This window comes from Notothenia rossii (genome assembly GCF_949606895.1).
Source record: "Notothenia rossii genome assembly, chromosome: 4".
In the NCBI taxonomy this organism is placed as follows: Eukaryota; Metazoa; Chordata; class Actinopteri; order Perciformes; family Nototheniidae; genus Notothenia; species Notothenia rossii.
The window spans coordinates 61,451,974-61,474,570 of record NC_136902.1 but is presented as its reverse complement, the minus strand read 5'-3'; the positions used below and the strand labels follow the sequence as shown (position 1 = coordinate 61,474,570).

The 22,597-nt window shown below is 40.3% G+C and overlaps 1 protein-coding gene and 1 long non-coding RNA gene across 11 annotated transcripts in view; one reads left to right on the top strand and one right to left on the bottom strand.

The window, feature by feature from the left end:
* LOC307036111 overlaps nucleotides 1-22,597 on the top strand; it is a 233,731-nt gene that overhangs the window by 109,763 nt on the left and 101,371 nt on the right. The window lies entirely within an intron of this gene.
* LOC307036107 (uncharacterized protein) lies at nucleotides 7,935-21,800 on the bottom strand. Of its 10 annotated transcripts, XM_079676122.1 has the most exons (12): nucleotides 21,414-21,800; nucleotides 17,481-17,555; nucleotides 16,548-16,947; nucleotides 11,439-11,783; nucleotides 11,180-11,297; nucleotides 11,012-11,103; nucleotides 10,779-10,900; nucleotides 10,366-10,445; nucleotides 10,020-10,211; nucleotides 9,621-9,773; nucleotides 9,150-9,349; nucleotides 7,936-8,981 (listed from the first exon to the last, which is right to left on the bottom strand). In XM_079676122.1, the coding sequence occupies exons 3-8, from the start codon at nucleotides 16,647-16,649 to the stop codon at nucleotides 10,418-10,420; spliced, it is 807 nt and encodes a 268-aa protein (XP_079532248.1). In that variant the 5' UTR covers nucleotides 16,650-16,947; nucleotides 17,481-17,555; nucleotides 21,414-21,800; the 3' UTR covers nucleotides 7,936-8,981; nucleotides 9,150-9,349; nucleotides 9,621-9,773; nucleotides 10,020-10,211; nucleotides 10,366-10,417. The 10 variants fall into 10 exon arrangements, with proteins under 10 accessions (XP_079532254.1, XP_079532248.1, XP_079532253.1 ...); XM_079676128.1 differs by lacking the exons at nucleotides 16,548-16,947; nucleotides 17,481-17,555; nucleotides 21,414-21,800 and adding exons at nucleotides 11,975-12,068; nucleotides 12,154-14,318 and having other exon boundaries at nucleotides 7,935-8,981; nucleotides 9,621-9,761; XM_079676127.1 differs by lacking the exons at nucleotides 16,548-16,947; nucleotides 17,481-17,555; nucleotides 21,414-21,800 and adding exons at nucleotides 11,975-12,068; nucleotides 12,154-14,318.

Genomic DNA, 22,597 nt, shown 5'->3' with positions numbered 1-22,597 from the left:
TCCACATCTCATCACCACGTTGTCACGGCGACCCTTTGTCACGTCACAGATACGGTACCCGAACTCAGATCGCCACCCAAACGATACTGCCGTTGCTAAGGAGGCAAAAGTGGAAATTTGTATTTTATATTTTTTTAAACACAGGGTTTGGTTTCGGATCGCGCCCGATTGACGGATTTCTGAAAGGGAATGGAGCCTATACGGCCGTCAACGCAAGACAAGTCGAACGAGTCCACGCACACACGCCGGAACAACTACAAATATGTCAGCTCTGTGTACTTCGTAACGATTGTTGGGCGCGTATCTAATGGGAATTGTAGTTTGTAGCACTGCTCTCATATCATTTCGATGGGTTAACTTTCTATTCTTCTATGTTTTTGTATGTTTTGAGCTGAGGAGCCAACTCAACATACAATGTTGATGAAATGAATAAAATTTGGTGATGATTCATGGTTTTTGTGTTAATGTAATAGCAGTTAAAACAGGACCGGTCAAATTTGACGGCGAACACCAAAGTAAGGGGGGGAAACGAATAGAATAGGAGGGTTTTGATGTAACCATTGCTTATGACATTGATGATATTTTAAATAAAAAAACATATTCCCTAAAATGTGGAAGCTCTGGATGCCATACAAATGAATAGTTGATATTTATTTAGGGCCACAACTTTGGCACTAGAGCACCTAGTGTTATCAAACGCATTTCAATGGTGAAACTATCCAAACATATTGCATATGACAACATTTTCCACTACGATGAAAGGTGTGTAAGCCAAAAAAAACTTATTCTGGTTCCATCATGGGTAACCCCACCCATCCTCTCCACCTGCAGCTGGACAGACAGATAACCCCCCCCCCCACACACCTGGACAGACAGGAGCTCCTACTCCAACAGACTGCTGCAGCTCCGCTGTCACAGGAACCGATACAGGAAAACATTCCTGCCCACTGCAATAACTCTGTACACAACACGTTCTCACTTCCAACCGGTCACATGTTGACGGACGGTCAACTCCTTGCAGTATCAATACTAATTCGGCTGACTTTTATATTTGATCCAATCGGTATATTGTTATATTTACACCATAACGGTGCACAGCTGATAGAAAGGGACACCTAGTGGTTAAACAGGGTATATGCAGAAATCCTGGGGTCAAATGTAATACATTTTAAGACCTTTTTTAAGACCCTTTCCATACATTTTAAGACCTCATCGCAACTTTGAGTTCTAACCGGTTACATTGGCTACACACTTTATCTCACATTTACTATATTGATTGTAAGATAGCAGAACTAAACAGAGTGCAAACAGACCACTGAAGCCTCCTCTCCACATGAACTTCAACCTCTCTGTGAAGGTCAGGTTTAAGGCAGTATGCTGCTTTGTTGCTTCTGTACTCTGTGCTCTTTCATTCCAGTAAAACTCCTCAGAAACCATTAGAAACCAGTATTTGAACAATAAACAAAACAATTGACAAAACTTTGAACTATGAAATATATTAAACTTTGGTGCGCTTTAGCGGGGTAATGCCATACAGGAGCTCCCTCACAAATACCCGGGGGTTAAATTGGGCTGGGGCTGTCCGGGGCTAAGCCCTGGCACATAGGACGATGCTCTGACGTCATCACCCTCACACATTTGTCATATGTTTACAAAAAACGATATATGTTAAGACTTTTCTCGTTCTTAATATAGACTATATTAGGGTCAATATGTGTTCACTTTACTTTAAAATAGCGGATCTCTGTGACCGGATATAGTTTGGCTTAGACCCCGCCCCCGGCCCCTCGAGGATGCATACGGTAAAACGCATACGCAAACGCAAAAAAATCTTCCGTTAACACGCATTCAATTCATTAACGTGTCCGTTCACACTAGACCGCTGCAAACGCTGTAGTACATATGCCAGGCCTGTAAGTGGCGCTGCATGCTGCCGCAACAAAATACACCAAAAGCAGCGAAGAAGACCCCGGAGCATGGTTGCCATGGTTGCCCTTCTGTTTATTCTCCGCGGTGGACGGCGTGTTCTCCTGCTGTATATCTCTCAGGTAGTCCATGAGCAGATGAAAAACACCCACCTCTCCGCCTCTTCCAAGGAACGAGGGGACCGTGCGGCAGAGTTTCCATAAAAAAAATGTTCCGCCGGTCAACATGTCCGTTAAAGTTTAAATCTTCCGTACAAAATTTGAAAAGTGCCGATCAGAGGTCTTCTTTGTTAATTATTGAGCTTTAAAACAAATTGATAACGACTCTGTTCTCTGTATAATAATTTTTAATAAACGGTGCCTGTCTCTCTTTTCCTCCCCCTCTTCTGACAGCCCAGCAGCAGCACGAGACGTGGGGAGAGGGAGGCGTGCTATTTCATCGTTATCAGAAAATGATCATATAGGGCAGGGGTCGGCAACCTTTTTGATATGAAGTGCCATTTAAAAAAAAAAATGTTATCAGCGTGCCAACGATTGAGAATTATCAACGGGGGGGTTGAGGAGCTTGACGCTCGTCAACTATCAATGCCGAATTTAACAAACACATTTAAATAATTGGTTTAAACGGCATAATAATAAGGACGATCGTCCGTTCTGTGATTCTCCAGAGCACACATGTTATGATATTAGGGTCATGCAGAGTGAGATGAGATTGCTGTCCCTTTGAGAGAGAGAGAGAGAGAGAGAGGGAGAGAGAGAGAGGTGTGGCTTGTGCATGTGTGTGTGTGGATGGCAGAGCGAGAGTGAGGGAACGTGTGTTTGTTTCTGGAAGTGAAACGAGGCAACAGAAAAACTGAGGTCTGTGATGTATTTTGTGAAACAGAAGAACAACTAAATAAATGCAACGGCATCCCAAGAAGAGCTCGCCTCTCTCCAGTCATTTAAGCTAAAGTGGGTTATTGAACCTGAAGCTTGTTGCTTCTGCCCTCCTCGACTACGGTCTGGGAGCCGACAGGAAAGTTCAACACACAGATGGCCAGTCCGCCCCTTTGTAGCATATTATTTCGATGAGAGATGAGCAGATCGCCACTGGGCTTTCAACTAAATACACAGCGACGCAAAAACTGCGGCATTTGTACAGCTCCTTATGGGTAGTGCAATTAGTGAAGTGCTTTCCTCCGTGGTGAAACGATCAGCACTGCACCACGGAGGAAAGCGGCAGAAAGTCACCTGGAGATAAAGAGAGCGGGGCTGCGTTACGTGCATGGCTTCCTTCTGCAGGTAACGGGGAGACGCGCTCTGGCAGCGGTCTCGTTCAGGATCCGAAAATACAATTTAAATATTTTGCACTTATTCCACTTATTCCTAGTGTGCCACTGGTTACGGTGCCAGGGGTTGCCGACCCCTGATATAGGGCTTACACACGGAGCCGTTGGACCCCCAGAGCGTTGCGTATGTCGGTCTACCCACCTTGGGACCCCCCCCCCCCCTCCCCCCACAGAGCGGAGCAAGGCAACGAAACTTAAAATAAGAAGCGGCATTTTACGGCGCGCTATGCCGCCTTGAGGGGGTTTCCCGACATGTCGTTTCAGTAAATTAAAGAGTGTTTCATGTTGTCGTTGCTGTGGGACTTCTTAATACCTTGGAAAATGCCGTTTAATACTTTTTAATACTTTTTAATAGCCTTAATTTTCGCTAAATTGATTTATCAACTTTTAATACTGTTTAAGACCCCGCGGACACCCTGTTAAAGCACGTTATTGAAATGTATTATTTTTATTATTAGATATTAATAGGAGACACAGACAGACAAACTAATAAGGCTTTATTTAAACATTAAAGAATACTTTAGGTTAAGGTCTTATTTTGAATAAGAAAAAAGCTTTGGGGGTATAAATATTAAGCCTGACAAAGTACTAATATATTGCTTTCCTGCAATGTTAACTACTGTATGTTTACTTATTTTAACTGATATTATACATATGTATTATACTCTTATAAGATGAATGTAGATAGTATAAGAAATGTGCAGAATATGACAGTTTAATGGTGGAGGTATACACACATATTGATAGATGTCTTGTAATGCTCTGTTGAGGAACCTGCGACCCAAGTTGTTCATCTCCGACCTTGTCAGGTATTGAATATTCAATAAATAAAGAACACAGAATTATTAAATATAAAACACAGAATTTGTGTGATTATACTAAATGATTTACAAATAAACACCACTGCATATTTACAACTGTTACACATGCTGATGTAACGCCCATAATGGGCAGCATTAATATATATATTAATGCTGCCCATTATGCGCACAAGCAATATCCCCCCATTTATTAATTATATGTTTTAAATGTGAGTGTTTCCTATCCCCTAAACCTCCAGGGATGTACACAGTTTAATACTGGCAACTTCTTATTATGGGAAATATGAAAACGTATTTTAAAACTACAATTCCCAGCAGAGACGTGCCATAGAACATGTTGCGAAACACACAATAGTGTGTAGTTACTACACAGTTACTACATTTGTAGTTCTGGGGACGGGGTGGGGGAGGGGGTGGACCCGTTCAAATCTAGTTTTGGACAGTCTGACGTGGTTCCATCCCATTTCAAAGTGCTGTTCGACGCTCGGCGTAACCCTCGGCGCACACTCAAACATCCAATCAGAGCTTGAGGACTATCACGGGGTTTGTCCATGGATGGGTTTGTCAAGCGAAGCGGAGAGAATACTTACTCCCGGGTGTAAAATTCTCTAAAGCAAATGAGCTGCTCCGACTAGGGGCGGACTGGGACTACAAATCAGCCCAGGACTCTCGACAGGCCCACTTTGGTACCGCCGGCCCACCGCGGTACCGCAAGTAAATACCGCTAGTAAATTGTCGACGGGGCCGGTGGAATTGTATTTTCACTGGCCCCACCATTGTAACCACTGGCCCGGAGCATTCGTCCAAAAACAAATCGACTAATAATGAATAAAATCAACACATTTGTTGCAATAGTAATGTTTGCACTAACTACATTACTACAACATTTGAATCATCAGTTCTTCCTCATTTCCCTCAATTGTTCCTATTTGGTTTATTAAAATAATGATATTATGGTCATTGTTTAAAAATACGTCTGCTATTATTATGAGTATTATTTGTATAATGCACTTTCTGCCTTCCTGTCATTAGGACATGTCATGGCTATGTAATTGATTTGATTAGAACCTTCATTATCCTAAACGTCTGGCACATTTCGCCAATACCTTTATATTGTCTACTCTTCACTTACTTGTCAGCATGGTCGGCATTGATGTACATGTACAGAGCCGACAAAAGACCTTGTTTATATTGGCATCATATTGAGAGGTGCAGCCAGTGACGCGTCCTAAAACCAGGAAGTAAGCTGCTGGTTCCCTCGACAAAAAGCAATGGGATTTCTCCTCACGGTTTTGGAAAATTGACTGGAAATAAGGTCTGTGGAAAACAAACCTGTTTGATAAATGCACGTTTTGTTCAGCCGGATAATCTCCACATGTCTACCCTACTTTTATAATTTTCTAATCATAAATCTAATCGATAGATTATAAAAGGGTTTTAGGACGCGTCACTGCACCACTAGAAGCCAACTCCATCGATCAAGCTGGCTGAAACTTTCTCTCCCTCTTCTTCTCATGCTCCCTTTCACTCTCCTTTAACTCCTCCGGTAACTTTCTTTTATTTGAAGATTGTTTTTTGCCCGGTGCTTGGCCGGTTACCGCTGGTATTAAAAACATTTGGGCGAATGGTTAGGTGGCGCGATAGTCTGTAGTGAAGGAGCGCGCTCCCGTTCACGGGAGCCTGCTCGCGCTGCGCTCCGCAGCAAACAGCTGTTTGCTTTTCACCCAACAACGACAACCGACTTACGGAACGCTATGTTCTAGCGTTAATAAACGAAACAATTTAACAAAATTGTTAGTCAAAATACCAATACCACAGGACACATTTTTTTTTTAAAGCAATATTTGTAGTGGCCCGAGCGGGCAAGTGGAAAGTACGTTATGCTGGCCCGGGGTGTCTAAATAGTGCTTCCGGGCCAGCGGGCCATTTATAATGTCGAGCCCTTACCGGCCAACATCGTCCAACCGGCCCACTTCAGTACCAGCCAGTGGCGGCTGGTGGAAAATATTTTTGTTGGGGCTATGGAAATGGTGACAAAACCATACTAGGGCATTTAAAATCAGGAGACTAAATACGAACATTGTGTGTGTGTGTGTGTGTGTGTGTGTGTGTGTGTGTGTGTGTGTGTGTGTGTGTGTGTGTGTGTGTGTGTTTGTGTGTGTCATACTTGCCAACCCTCCCGATTTTCGCGGGAGACTCCCGCATTTCTCCCGATTTGTGACAAAATCAGATTTACTCACGACTGTTTCCACTCTGACTTTAATACAGCTACACCATTGTTTGGTTTCCATGGTAGCGCGTCTCTTTAGCAGCGCGCGCAACTCAAAGTCTGAGAGGGTGAGGAAGATGAAAACTGAACAAGAATCGACAACTCGACCCTCTGATCACTCCTTTCCTGTAAAATACAGGTCCAGCCCACACATATGCTCCATGGTGCCACAGGCATTGCCCTTACAACTACAATAAGCATGCACATGTTAATCTACAGCTCCGGCAATCCACTAGCACCGGAGTCTACACCTGCAGACGCAGCCCTCCCCTACTGTAGCGTCACCTTGGATACGAGTCCAAACAACTCACAGAAACACAGGCCAGGGCGCTGACAGGGCGCCCTTTGAGCATCAGATCTGACGACGCTGATTGGCTGAAATTATGTTTCGGCGGCATAGTTTACAGATAGCAACAGTCAGCTTGTTGGCTGCAGCTGCTCTGGCTGAGGGCTCCTTTCTACCGCCCGGACGAGAGAGGGTAATGATACACGCTGCGGCCAGGCAGGAAACATGTGACTTATCAGTAACTTTAGACATCGTAAAACAATTTTAAACGAGATTTTATTGTAGATTATACATTTTACTGATACCAACTATATAATATTTACCTTGTTCTTAAAAAAATATATATATATATTTTCGGAAATATATTTTTGTATTTATTTTAAATTTTTAATGACAATCAAACATGTGGGAAGAGGGGGGGTGGTGCCCCGAACGTCCCGATGGCCAGTCCGCCCCTGGCTCCGACCCTCGGTCCTGACGGACTCCAACTTGTGTTTATTAATCAAACAAATAAATACACACAAGGATACTTATGTGTTGTTGAGTAAATAACAGTGTGCGGTTTAGAAAAGAATACAAAATTAGAAGGAAAAAACGATGAAACAATACAGATTTCAGTATTCTGAGCCCCTACTCTCCCCATAACTGACGGCAACAAAAGTCCTACATTATTCAATTAAAATAAAGAAGTAAAAACAATGAGTGTGGCTTGATATTGAGTAAGAAAAAGGTTGATAAACGCTGTGAGAATGGATCTGCGGAGAGCATTTCGCCGCGATCCCAACGTGTCTATTACCAACGTTCAGGGAGCTCTATGCAAGTGGGTGACGGGGAGGGGCCCTGACCGTCCGTCAACATGTGACGGGTTGAGAGTGAGAACGTGTTGCTGTACAACAAATCACCTCTGGCTGGAAGAGAACTCTCTGCTCCATAGTTTCTCTCTTCACTGTACATTTGACATATTCAGTGTAATATTTAATATTCCATCTGTCACATAGTTATGTAAATATAATACCTTGCATATCTTGTTATTGCTCATTTGTAAATTCAACATGTACATATATTTTCTTCTTTATTTCTTGTCTTTTTATTTGTATTGTATAATGCCATGTGTTTTAATGCTGCTGCAACGCAAAGATTTCCCAAATTGGGATCAATAAAGTTCTATCTTATCTTAAACCAACAACCAGTGTTCCGGATGAGGATCATCTCTTTACAAAAATATTCAAGTGCTAACCCATATTGTTACTTCTAAATGAATTTATTTCCAAACGCATTATAATGCAGTGTGATGTAAACAACAAAAAGTACCACAGACGTATGCTCAATTTATATTTATTCATCAACCAACCACATCAATAATATTGTTTTTAAAACAATAAAATGGTCCTCTCTGGCAATGGTTTACTTATGTGTTTCACCACAATACAAGTAAAACGCCACCATAAGGGTGCATGTCTTGACTCTAGAGCGTTGGGGTTAGTCTAACATGAAAAACATGGACAACAGAACATAAAATCAAGTTATGCAAACGGTTATAACATACAGTATTAAGAAATCATACAACACAACCATTTTTTTATGATTTAACTATGTATATTAAACATGTACATTCTAGGTGTAAATCAAATATAACAATTTATAACAATGTATTATTTGGTTTTGAGAACAACAATGAGGTGATTCACCAAATAAACTATTTGTTGTTTATCTCAATGTCCCTAATTATACATCCTAAAAGACTGTGCATTGTACATGTTGATTGAAGTACTTCAATCAATCAGGTTAATAGCTGGAGACCAAAAAGGAAATATAACTGACAAAGCAATTAAAGCAAGTAACGCAAAATAAACAAAAATGAACAATTAGAGGAAAGCTGTTATTGGCCTGCGGTGTAACAGGTGCAGTCATATAAAGTTAATCACAGGTAAATCCTATAAGAGATCGAAAATAATAATGCACAGGCATCCCGTTCTGAGAAAAAAGGGAAAGACCTCCTGCTCTTGGACAATGATGTGCTCACCAAGTTGTACGGTAACCAGCAAGATATACTTGGAGATTTAGGAATTGACATTCTAGTGTTTCAAAAAGGATCAAAAGTGAATGGTTCATTGCTCAGGATGCATTCCAGGGACGCTGAGCATTTTCTTCAATACAATTTAAGTTGTGTACAAGTGAAATGTTCGGCCTGATGCTGCGGCATAGGGAAAAGTCATATGGTCAACATATTCAAGGGTGATCTTCCATTGAGGAGTATGAATACAATCTCTACATATAAAGTCAGTAAAGTATTTACATTTCTGATAGCACATCAAGTCTTGGCGGATATTCGTGCTTGAGAGCAGCAGCAATCTGGGGAAATACAGAGAAACAAAAAAGAGGGGCAGATCAGAAACCAAATTTGAGGTTTTTGAATACACAATGTATGTTTAGCATTAATGAATACAAAAGTAACTGCAACATGTCTAGGTTGAGGCTAAATCAACAAAGATACTGTACATTAATTCATAAGTAAATTACCTAAATTATGTTTCCTTCTTCATCTTCACTGGTGTCTGGACTGCTTAGGCCACTTTGAATTTCCTCTTCATGTTGAAGGAAGCAAGCATCAGGACCTAAAGCAGTCTTGTACTGCTGCAGTACCACCTGCAACCTCTCCAACGCCTCAGCATGCTTCCTTCTTAGGGTGCACCCAAGTTCTCCATTCCCCTTGTCTACATCTGAAAATACACAAAATATTGTTATATGGACATACTATAAAGTAAGATTGCTTCACGAGGCCAGAGCACTTCAATGGAGTATATTCTCTCCCATGTACATATAAAGATGATTGTCACTGTCAAGGGACTTCATTATGTAAAATGGCCGGGTCGAATGGGCAAAGGCCATTATACTCCATCCAATTTCTGTGACCAAGAATGATTTGGGCTGACTTTTTTTCCTTTAAAACTCATACTTTACAAGGTAGGTTAAGTTTTGCTTTCAACTTACCTTCCTCAGCCACCTTATTTTTTAGAGCAACTGCCATGTTCTGCAACCATGTGCAATGCTGCGCCATCTCCCACAATAGGATGCCTTTCTCCTCTTGCAGTCTCCGTGTAAGCATGACTTGATCAAGTATCTTTTTCTTGGCTGTAAAGTTAGCTAAAATCCAATCACAGTTATGTATATACATGAATCACATTTTCATTATAGCATAACAATATGTTTAAAACTCCAAACATGTACTTTCAAAATAATCAAATGTATACACAATAAGAAAACTTAAGATATGTCCCTTAAACTAAATGAACGTTCTAACACTCTACATGATATGTGCATAACTCAGCAAGGTATACCTTCATATAACAGAACTTCAAATGAATTATTATGAAATATCTGAAAACTGACCCATGCCATGAACTTCCCACGGCCACAGCGCGGACATGATGCTCCCTCCAGAGAGGGAATGCTCCACTGCAGCAACATCTATGCCTCTGGCAGAGTCGTGTACCAGCTGGTTGTACTTCAGTACCTCCTGATTAAGGCGCTTTTTGTCGTCTGCAAGCTTCCTTTGAAGTCGATGGCGGAGCTTGCTGCTGTCTGAAAAAGACATGAAGTAGTGGGATAGGGATATGTGACAAACTATATTTGCAAGTTCAAAAAATATATATAATTCAGTAGGTTGAATCTGCAACCTAAAACATTATATTGTTAGACCATTCGGTCGGTAAAGGGATTGCTTCCGCTGCCTCACACTTAGGTAAAGCCCCTCAATGCTTTGCTGCAGTGCTGTTTGAAGGATGTCTTCAGAAGTACCCGATATTTCTGATGTTCCTGTAGAAATAATATTGGCAGTAAAATGTACTGTTACACAACACGTAACGGTTTTGAGAAACAAAGTTGTGCAACATATTTAACACCTTTTAACACAAATTGATGGTACAACTATGGAAACTGGAACATATCAGAGATAAACATGGACACATAGTTGGCTTGCTATTGCTTGAAGATTATGTCCCTGTCTACTGAAATCCAGTGAGGGTCCCATTACGTGGCATGAAAAATCAGTCTTATTGCCTTAAAATTGGCTGCTCTTTAGGATCAAATCTGTAAATTCAAACAGTCATGGACAATGACATGTAGCTGGTGTTATCTCGTCGTGCTTACCAGATGCCCATTCCAAAGTTTACGTCGGAGATCCACGTCGACACCATGTCATCTGAGACACAATGTAGCTCCGTCTTGAGTTCCTCAAGACTTGCAGTCTCTTCCAGGAGCCTCTTACTAGTCTGATAAACAGTAGACGATGGACATTTATCAAGATTAAAACTTGCTATGATTAACAACAAGCCATGTGCAAATGACAAAGGACACAACAACACCTTTAATAGGAGACTCACCTTCACATATCTTGTGGAAAGTGCCTGATGAAGGGAGTCCCCTTTTTTCCTGTTCCATCCCATTGCATGCACTGTGAACATGTCCAGTCGTGCTTTTGAAAGCAATAATGAGGTTATGATGTGTCATCTAAAAAAGTATGCAATAATAGGGCAAAACCTTCCACTCACCTGCTTTGGACATGTATTTTGTTGTCAGGGCACAACGGGACAGGTAGCTGTTGACCTGCTCCACCTCTTCCCCAGCGGTCATCCCTGCTCCCTCCTGGTTCTTCCCACTCCATATAATCTGATGGTAAAAGGTTGCTGGAATTGTTGTGCAAAGAGGCTACATACTACTATACTAAACAGTATAGCTTAGATATTTAATACTTCAGTATTATAAATATAAAAAATATAAATGTACGTGATACAAAAATATTTCACATACCTCGCATTTGGTAGCATGGGCTCGAGCATGCATTACACTGAGGAATGGCTTCATGGTGGTCAGCTCCTGGAGAGCAGGAAGGACACTTGCAGCTTTCTCCATGTACGGCCAGTACTTGCAAGCCACATCCATGGCGAATAACGTGGCTTTGGCTGGCATGAGTTCCTTTTGAAGATACAGGGGGTAGGCGAATATCTCCCCCCTGTACATATTTAAGGCCTTCAAAAGAAACCCATGGCGACATACAGCCACCTCCATCCCTTCTTCATCCGGCTTCGAAGCCCTCCTTGACGTCTCCCTCGCTGCTGTCCACTGGGAGTCCCCACATGTGCCTCTTCCCTGGGTCTAAGACACTCATTACATCATGACAAATCAGTTAAAAGCAATGGAATCACGATCTACACCATTTGTTCTAATTATCTGATTTTGGAGTAGATGGTAAGGAGAAGTAGCTGAATTTGAAGAAAGTCAGGGTCGGATATACATGGCTATTTTTGTGATATACCTATAAGGTAAAATGACGAATAAAAACTTGCATTTTTCAGTGATCTCTGTATTTTGTCGACAAATGCAGCCACCGCGCTGTCTTCTGCTACAAAGAGCCCATTAAAAAAGGCGCTGCCATCACAACTGAGGAAAAAAAGATGAGCAAATATATCCATGAAATATAAACAGTAATCAAAAAAGTTAAATAACAACATTGTAAAAACAGCACCTTCCACTTCGCCGAAAGCGATACAGCTTCCTGTTTCCATCGGCAGAAACAGCCAACATCTCCGGCGTGCAGGCAGGGCAGATGAAAGGTAGACCCTCCAGAAAAACGCGGGCAAAAATCCTTGATTATGTGATTAAACATGCAGGGTTTTTATGTGATTTTATGCGGTGAAATTGCGGGAAGTTGCGAAATATGCAGAAAGTTGCGAAATATGCTAAATATGCGGGAAAAAAGAATAAAAATTGTTTTAAATATTGGGCTGTCTTATTTATTCTCTCTCACACACAACCTGCCACTAACGTTAAACCCCTTTACTATTCAATTAAACAAATTCAATGTTTATTTATTGTTAAAGCAATTGGGCTATTTTAATCTCATACACACACCCCCCCACCCCACACACACAAACACACACACTTTCCGCCTCATTCTGTTTTCATTTACTCGTTCGTTATCTGACCAGCTTCAATCTTGTAGGCTACTCACTTCGTTTCTTGTAGCCCTCGAAAGGGTTTTGGAGGTTGAAGTATTATTTGAATTATTTGAAGTATTAAAGTAAAGTGTTATGGCAGGAAAGTTCAATGTGGTATATTCATTTTAATGTCACCTTATATAGAATGTGTGTTAAACTTGTGATTTCTGCATTGAGTGACTTCTGCCTAGCAGATACCAAGAAGAGGCCCCTAGGGTCTTTCTGTTAATTATCAATAGTCCTTGCAGTCAACAGGGGAATTCCCGGATACATTTTCAGATATAAGGCAGTTAAAGTCTTGTAGAATTAATGTTTATCTCCTACACATCCTGCAGGCCTTGAGACTTGGGTCACCCAGCAGTAAATAAGATAAAGGTCCTTTTGAGCTTATCAATAAAATGTATCATTACTAGTAAGCTGACTTTGGGGTGAAGGGAAGTTCAGGGAAGCCATTAAGCCACAAGAACAATTAGCTTATGTTGGTTGGGTGATTCGGGGACTGTCATGGGACGATGGCGTTTGGATATTTACAAATATGGCTTTCATAGAGAAAAACAGGTGACTGTTGTGTGATAAGATACATGATACAATGTTTGTGTGTGTTGAAGATGTTTAAGGGGAATGAGTATGTGTCCTGTCAAAGAGTCCTCTGTCATGACTCCAAATCATTGATTGGGGGATCTGCCTAAGGGCAGAGGGACAGAAACACACACACACACACACATACACTGTGAAGCAACAGATGGAATCAACAACTGCGGACTTACTACCTGGAGTCCCGCCCAGAAGGGAAACCAACCAATGAAACACTACCAACTCACTGTCTAGCTCGCTCAGAAGTGAACTCTGTGTATAAATGTTGTGATCATTTTGAAGATCGGCGCTTTTGTTTTTGACTTGCCGTTCCTGAGACGTGTCTCACACGGTGGTAGAACCTGAGCCCGGAGTACTCTGCAGAGTGCTTCGTGATTCGGTGAAGTATTTGTATGTTTCCACCATTAAAGCAGATTATTGTTTAACCCTTATCCTGGCTGCTTTGAATTTTTCCTTCTTTTGAGAACCCGCTCATATAGGAACGGCGCGGAGCAGAGATTCTGCCCCAACAAGGTTGATGCCTCGGTGAACGTGAGTTGGTTGGCTTTCTTGTCCGCAGCAATCAAAGTGGGTCGTCACCGTCGATTTTTTCTTATGCTCCAACACACAGTTGCACGGGGTGCAGAATAGTTTCCCCCCACTTTTTGCCCGGTCTTTAGTAGAAATGTTTGTCGGTAAATGAGATGGATTAGATTTTTTCATCTTAGTGTTTTCTCTATCGTGTGAGCTCCACAGGTTCACTCTATACAGTGTTATTTACATTCTGTGATGCGCGAGCTGATGACGTCACGTCAAGACGAGTTAACTTTTTTTTTTCTCAACTTTGTGTGGAAAAATGCGGGGATTATGCGGCCTTTTGATAAATATGCGGCCTTTTAAAAATCTGCGCCATTTTACTGATTATGCGGTAAATTCTGCGATCCCAGAATCGCGTTTTTCTGGAGGGTCTAGAAAGGAGCACCACAGCAGAGCTGGTCTTCCTCATACGAGGCATAGGAGAACTCCAGAAAGCTGCGCTGCAGTGCATCTCCGTTGACAGGTCCAGACTGGAAGATAATTACATATATTGCTGTGATTTTGTCTATTTACGGAAATGTTATAATGTATAATATGGTAAAGAATAATTACACTTACTCTTCCTCCACACTTTGTGCGATGCTCCAGCAACTTTGCAAAGGCCTGTCTGGAGAATCCCGGAGAGATGACCTTGAGCTCTTCAAAGGAGCTCAGGAGGTCCAAGGTGTAAAGTGTGGAAATACTGACCGAAGCTGGCCAGTATCCACTCTTAAGGAGGACTTTCAAGTCGGGGGTCCACTGCTGCTGGCAAGTTTGACATAGTGGCAGATGCAAGTCATAACGCCCTTGGAACAAGTAAATAAACATAATTAAGACACATTTTACAACAGTTCCATCTACAAATAGTCAAAGATGAACAGATATTACATGAAGGTTTTATTCCAAGTGGAAGCACAATGCCTCAGCCCAACAGTAAACATATAACAACAATTCAATAGAAATCCAAATATATATATATTTGTTTACCATTGATGGTAATTAAAATCACTGGTTTGCTTGGTACCACAGTGAAGTTTGTGCCTTTACAGGAGCAGTTGGGTGCCTTCACAGTTGGCAATATGCAAGCTGTCAAAAAAAAAAGAAAAGCACTAATTACCATTATATGCTGGCCGAAGAGACATGTGAACATCAAAATGCATGTTTGAGAGAGCATACCTTGGTCATGGGTGTCATATCCACCTTCCACTTTAACAACACACGTTGTTGGACTAATTGGTTTAAAAAAAACATTCATTAAACTGTCCCTGTTGTGGAGTGGCTGGTTCTTGTGATGAAGTACATCACAGTCTCCACAGAACCACTCCTCGGGGAGACACTCTCTACACCTTGGGAGGAAATACAAAATTATTCTAATATCCTAGAATTACTTTCATTTTCATGTGGGTTTTCTCTAGGTATCCAGTTTTCTAACATCCCAAAAGTCATGCATGTTAGCTGAAATAGCAGGGCACTGAGCATTAATACTGAAAAATTACAATTAGGTAAAGTAATTTAAATAAAGATAAATGTTATCTCACCTAATAACAGCCGGCTCGTGGCAGAGGCCACACAGGGGATGACCAACAGCCTCTTTTTCTAGAAGGCATTGTAGGTGGTGTGGTCTCCCTTCTTTCCAGCGCTCTGAGGCTTTCTGCTGCCGAAAAGAGCAGGATGAGGCAGAGCTTTTTTGAGGCTCAGGAGGAGGACATGAGGAAAGAATGTCAGAGAGTCTCTCCAGATTCTTTTCTGTGAACAGAATGGGAAACTTTAACTGTAAATGACTATATTTAAGATGAACACTAAAAATCAAGGATCATTTCTTTGCTCAGTATGGAACTGGCCAATATCTTTACTGAATTACATTCCTCGTTCGAGTCCTGAACTGTCAGTTGTGTATAAGGTTATTTTCTCTCACTAACACAATTTATTTAAAAATTGATTTTAGTTTTAAACTTAAAGCCATTTTTGTGATTTACCAAATTCGTGTTGTGCTGAAGGTTCAGTACGCAGAACCTCCACACTGGAAGACTGGAAACCCTCAGTCGGGGGGGATATGACTGTAAAACATCACACAGAGGGTTAACAACAGATAACTGATGATTTGTATTATCTACCTATTGTTTAAAAGCTTGTGAAATTAAATAAAGCATAGTTCTTATGACACCACAGTGGGAATGTCTCCGACTGTAGTGTCACTATGCGTTTATATATTGGAATTATTGTAGACCCTCAACAAGCAATTACTGTGTTTTAATTCGATTTTCCAACCATTTACTTAGTAAATTCATAAAAATGTAAAATAATTGGGATTTCAACCTGTAGCTGAGCCTTGGCGTCGCCCTCCACGCCTCCCTCTCGGCTTGCCACGTCCTACACAGCCCCTTTTAGGGGAATGTAAAGTGTCTCCTACAGAGCGTGCCCGTTTCCTCTCCTCAGCTGCTTTCTGTGACCAAGTAACAACTCATGTAAGGTTGATGTTGCTGATAAACTGATACCATATGAAAGTGGAAAAATACAAGTAAATTCATTCACTTGAAGAACAGTTTTGCTTCAAGTTTTTCCTACCATATACAACTAATGAAGTAAAACACGTGGAACAAGCTTTATTTAGAAAGCCTCTGCCCCCCATGTTGTAATGATGAACCGTTTTGCAAAGGCCCTATACAGTGATCCAAAATACAGTTACTCTTGGCCTGTTCAGCATTTTTTGGATAACAGATAGTGCCAAATTCAAATGGGAAATGAATGAGGTCATATGGGTTAAAACACCAACCTTAGCTTCAGCTAGCATGTGTTCATGCTTCAGCTCAAGAGCCATGCGTTTCCCTTCTTTGGATGTGGGATTATTGGGGTCTGGGTTGTGTTTTGTTGCCATTGCAACACAGCCAGCCAGCCAGCCAGCCAGCCAGCCAGCCAGCCAGCCAGCCAGCCAGCCAGACACAACAGATATGCAACAGCTGCTGTATGAGACAAACAGAGATAGAGAGACAGATTGTAAGATTGAGATGGATAGATGAAGAAATAGATAATGAATGATAGAAAAAGATAGAGACAATAACTATAAGAAAGGTAGGTAGATAGACAGAGAGATAGGTTGAGTTTGGCTTTTAAAAGTGCCGTTGGTTTTATGATGGTGTAGATCAGTGTATGGGTTTGTGGTGTGGGTACGGGAGCTGCAGGAGAGAACAAAAAAGTGAATTATGTAGTGAAACTAGCTTTTTTTAAATGCACATTGTGACGGTTTAACTACTTTAGACGGACTGAGTTCATTTACGTGTTTCCTGTTTCATACGCGTAACAAGCAAATGGACGTGGACTATGCCCCTCCCCCCCAAACATATATTAAAATGTCGGCCAGCGTTAGTACTGTCATGTGTAAAACAAAAGCGATTAAGATAACGTATAACTCACACTTTAACACCGACGTATGTAGCCGTAATTAAGACAAATAATTTTCACACACCACTTCTGAGCTGGTATAAATGTAGCTAAACTAGTTTAAGCTTATGTTGCACGTGAGCTAGCTAGCTAGCCGCCCACAATAATAATTTCACATTAATGTTGCTTTGCTGATTATGCTGAAAGCATTTCTCAGACTTAGAACAGTTCAGTATGTATGATGAACCATGCGAGTAAAGGCTTAAAAAAAAGCCCCAATTATTAAATCTAAGCAAAACATGTATCAGACTTTAGTGACCCAACTTACTTTGTCAGAGGATGGATCGCAATGCCGGTGGCAGCGTCTTTGGCCAATAGGTGGTGCTCTGAATGATGTAATTTCCTGTACCGATTATACAATAAAATATTAACACATTTCCTATATTTTGACACGATAACTCTTTAATAACCTAAGTAGCCTACGGACAAAAACAAAAAAGTATATATTGCCTTATAAAATGCAGAAAAGTTTAAACATCTAACATGATAATAATAAATAAAAAATAATGATATCTTAAACCAAAATAAATAAAATGGAAAATTAACCGACAACAACAATTTAACATAAATAAAACAAGGATTAAAACAAGGATAAGTTTGACTCAATGTTGTGTAAAGTACCCGTTATGGTTAAAAAAAATATTTTTTTATTTTTATTTTTTGAAAATAATACAGCTTCCAGCTTCCCGAGACACGAAGAGGAGAAACGAACAATTCTTCCACTTGAAATGCGTTTAAACTGTGTCAGAGAGATGTTTAATCGGTTCATTTTAATTGGTTAATAAATGGTGTTTAATACTGGCAACTTCTAATTGTTGGGGGGGGGGGCGGCGTTCGATCCAGTTTTGATTCCGTAACCTTGCCGTACTGCCACTCCAACATCCAATCCCGATTTTAATTAGTGTAATCACGGGGACGGTAGTCCTAAACGATAGCTGGGGATTATGGGTAGTGTAGTGTCTTCGGCCATCCTAAACTCGATGATGCTCGAAATGTCCCTTATAGGCCTACGTCTGTTTCCGGTTATTTTTATTTTGAAATTCAGTTCCTGAAGGACGGCAAAAAAGCCCGAGATTATAGAATTAAACAAATAAATAAAAACAAGGATAATTGTGTGTTATTGTTGACTAAATAACAGTGTGTTATTTTGAAAAGAATAACAAATTAGAAGGAAAAATTAGCTCCATTTATTTTCCTCACAGACAGCAACAAAAGTCCGAAATGATACGATTTTAAATTAAAGCAATAATCGTGGCTTGATATTGAGTAAGAACATGTTTTTATGAACCACACAGCTTCCGGTCTTCCTATAACACGTAATGCCGTGAGACTACCAACAGAAATACATTGCTTTTAAAATCGTGCTGTGCAACACGAAAAAAAGGGGAAAATCGTGTTGGTGAACACGAATCAATAGATAAAAAATCGTGTTGGTGAACACGAAATGCCATGAGACTGGGTTGCATTACTAGATGGTGAAATACTTTGAGTAAGGATACAACCGGTAACTACTGATTAAATACACAGTGATGGTGTACATGAACATTGAGACTAGATTAAGTTGTTTTGTTTTTCATACTTTTCACCAAAAGTCATTTGAATTGTTATTATTTATATAAGTAGTGTTGTTTTGTGTTATATTTCTAAACTATAATGTACCCACACGCATGTGGTTTCTTTGTCACAGTTCATTTTAAAGTCAGCCACCTCATGTTAAAACTCATTCTGTTAGACCACCATCTTGTGAAAGACAAATAATTGTTCTTTTGTCACATTTTGAATTAGAAAAGAGTTCATTTTGCTAGATCAATTTATCTATAAATGTTGTAGTTGTAGTTTTGTGTTTGCTAACATTTTTAGGAACGACAGCACCAGGAGATGAGGAAACTCAAGAATCCGTGGAGTGTAAATACATAGAGAAAAACACATTTTTATACTCTAACTGTTTGCACATCATAGACAAGGAATTTAGACAATATAAATAAATGTTCACCAAAAGTAATAAGTATAATGAAAAGTAGACTTAGGCCTACACTTTGAGTCAATTTACATTACTGTGATCTGATCAGTGTACTCTGCAGGTTTACTATTGTTCTAAGTAACAGTGGGATTTAAAATATTGGAGAAAGTATGGAGATGTTCTTTCGTAGTGTGTGAAATATGTGATGCTTGAAACATGTAGGTATTTCAATTTATAGGAGAAAATGGTTTCCTGAAAGAGTCAGGTTGGGTAGATATGGATGAAACCATTTTTAGAGGGAGTTTTTGTAATATCATTAGTAGACATTAATGGTGTTGTTTAGATGGCATTTAACAACTAAGACGGAGAATATGATTAGAAAAGACTTTATTTGACCTCAATGTGCTAGACTTCTCATAGGTAATGCGTCCCGGGACCTGGACTCCCCTTCTGAGTTAGAAAGGCTACGACCCGACCCTCCAAGCGGACAAGAGTTCCAAGCTGAGCCACGAGATTTGGCACAAGAACAGAGAGTGGGACATGAGAGCAGAATCCGCCCTCCATAAAGCAGCAGAGAGGCTGTAAAGGAGAAGATGAAATGCAAAGCAGTGCAAAGAACAGTGGCATGATGTGGGCTGCAGATGTGACTGGGCCAAAGGCTGCCTAAAAGAGTTACAACGGATGGATTCAAGAGCTGATGGACTGAAGAGAAGACAGAATCAGAGGAGTTGGCATGATCGATTGGAAGTGAGGAGGCCGGGGTCGTGGCTTGAGACAACCAGGGGAGGAGAAAAGGAGAACAGGAATGAGTGAGTTTACACATAAACACACTTATTCACAAACGCACATAGAAGACACCACATTTAAAGAACTTGAATTGACTTGATAAATACGTAAAGGCAAAAAATATGTATTAAACATGAATTAATCTATTGGTAAATTAAAAATAGCAGTAAATAGGAAACTATTAAAGTAAAATGAGAAAATCATCCTAAAAACACACTGAGGGATAAAGGGGGAGGCATGATGGAAATATGCACTACACTTTAAGCAGGGGGTGTTTTGGAGTTAGGAGTATGGTGTGGGAATATTATTCAATCTTTCCATCATATTAACAAATTATTCTTCAAGAGATTTTTATTCATGTGTGAATAAAGTAGTGATCAAATTTGTTACAATATTGATCACCATTAAAAGGATAGTTTTAGGAACCACCCTATAAGACAAATCTTTATTTGTATGGATAATGTTGAAGGGAAAACTAGTTCTGAAAAATTATAGTATTTCATTTTGAGGTATTGGTTTTACCATTGTAACATATATTACTATACGAGAACTTTTTAGGGGGAAGTAACTGTTGTTTGTAGTCCAGAATGTAGTGTTTACAATTCCTAAAAGTTCAACTACAAACCATTGATGAAATTACTTCTGTTTTTGAATCCTTGATCAAGTAAAGGGTAATTGTTGCGTGTTCGGACACCCAGGGTTCCACACACTGCTCAAGACTTTAACATTGTTTTTTAAAGACCCAGTGAAGTGCATGTTTTTGCACCAAAATGAAATGGCAGTTTCATTCCTTACATATCATTGTGCCTGTTCATGGCTAAAATAATTTTTAATAAATCATAATGAATGAATGAATGAATTATTAATTTTGCCGTCTGAGCCTAACGGAAGTTGCAGACGATAGTGGCTGTGACGTCACAAGATGTACCCAGTTGCGATTGTAAACATGGCGGAGACTTTGGAAAGTGATACTAGTGTGAGAGAAATGATTGATTTGGACAGCTTTTCGGACAGGATAGATGAGGAAAGTGATCAATTTGGTGCACTTTGAGGCCAACATTAAGAGATTTATGGATACAGCTCTCAACACTAATATGAAACATATATTTCAATAATCAAAAAACATTGGAAGGATTTCTTAACCTATTTTATACAACTAATATTACATAGATGGCAATATTTGTTTACATAGATGACCAAACCCACTGAGATAACTTAGGCTACAGTTTACCTCCCTGAGCTGACGTTATCTCTCTCAGTCCCACAGGAGAGCACTCTCCCTCTCCTTATTGTTGAAACAGCTAATCTCCGTTAGCTCCGAGCTAGCACCAGATGCTAACAACAACCCTGTAACTCTCTCAGTCTCTCTTTCTCTCTCTCTCGAATCGACCAGTGGCCTTTATTTATCATGATCAATCAAAGAATCTACGAAACAATGACACCAGCCAGGCTCACCTTCATCTTTTGGGAACAGAAACATCGCCACTTCGGCAGACTTGACATTACTACAGCCAGCGGCAATGCATCGTTTCCCCTGTGTTTTTCATCCCTCTTTCTTCACTGTCGCCTCCATTGTCAGGTTTTCTCGATTGACAATCACTTCCAGTCGACTCCGACACACTTTCCAGGAAAATACTAGCTCAAAAACGTTGAGAAATTCGACTTTGAAAAAGAGAAAAAATGAACGGTGGTGAATGTAAACAGTGCGGCGGCGTCCATCTCGTGAAGTCACGCAGTAGATCGCAAGCCACGCCCACGAAGGCGAAGGTCGACTGCAGATTTCCCCGGCAAATTCAAAACTCGTCAAATTCGTTGCTATTCCAACATCTTTTGATATGGGTTCCAATGGAAAATGTTGGTCATTACTATACGTATTAGCGTAACAGATCATGCACAGGTGCACACTTCACAGGGTCTTTAAGTAGACCAGAATTGAAGATAAATGAGTATAATGAGCTATGAAATGCAGGGCTGCACAGATCCTAGTAATGGTTTGACTCAAGATAATAGTTATGTACACAAGTTTCTGAATTAGATCTATTAGACATTGTACTAATAATTAAGTGTAAATGAATTGCAGTAGTAGTACTATAAGGAAGTGAGTTTTGTACCAAGTTGCAGGAAATGTGGGAAGCAGCCGTCCCGATGACAAGTTAGAGATATCTGACAATTAATGTGGTAATCGTGAAGTAATAAATTATGGCACTCCATATATGACTGATTTTTGTAGACGAAAGATCCTGGCCTATCCTGAAATTGGAAAATGTGTTAGTGATTTGCATGTCATAAACAAATTGATAAAATGGAATATTGTTATTGATTAATTTGGAATATTAATTAAAAAGGCCGTTATCTGCAGGTTTACTTAAGAATACCGGGCATAAACATTTGGCAGGCTTTGTGTTTCCTAGGGGCAGTACCTTAATAAAGTTTATTGATAATTTGTTTGTTTAAACATCTGAAGAAAATTGTGCTACGAGCACAGGAAAAACTTTTTTGCCTTGTTTGACATCAACACAATGATGTCACTAAGTAAAAACTCCAGCTAGTAGAATATCAAAGTCTCTGCAGAGCACGACACATGGCCAAAAAGACTGAGACCAAATTACCTTTGACCCTGACTGACAGTGTTACTTGAG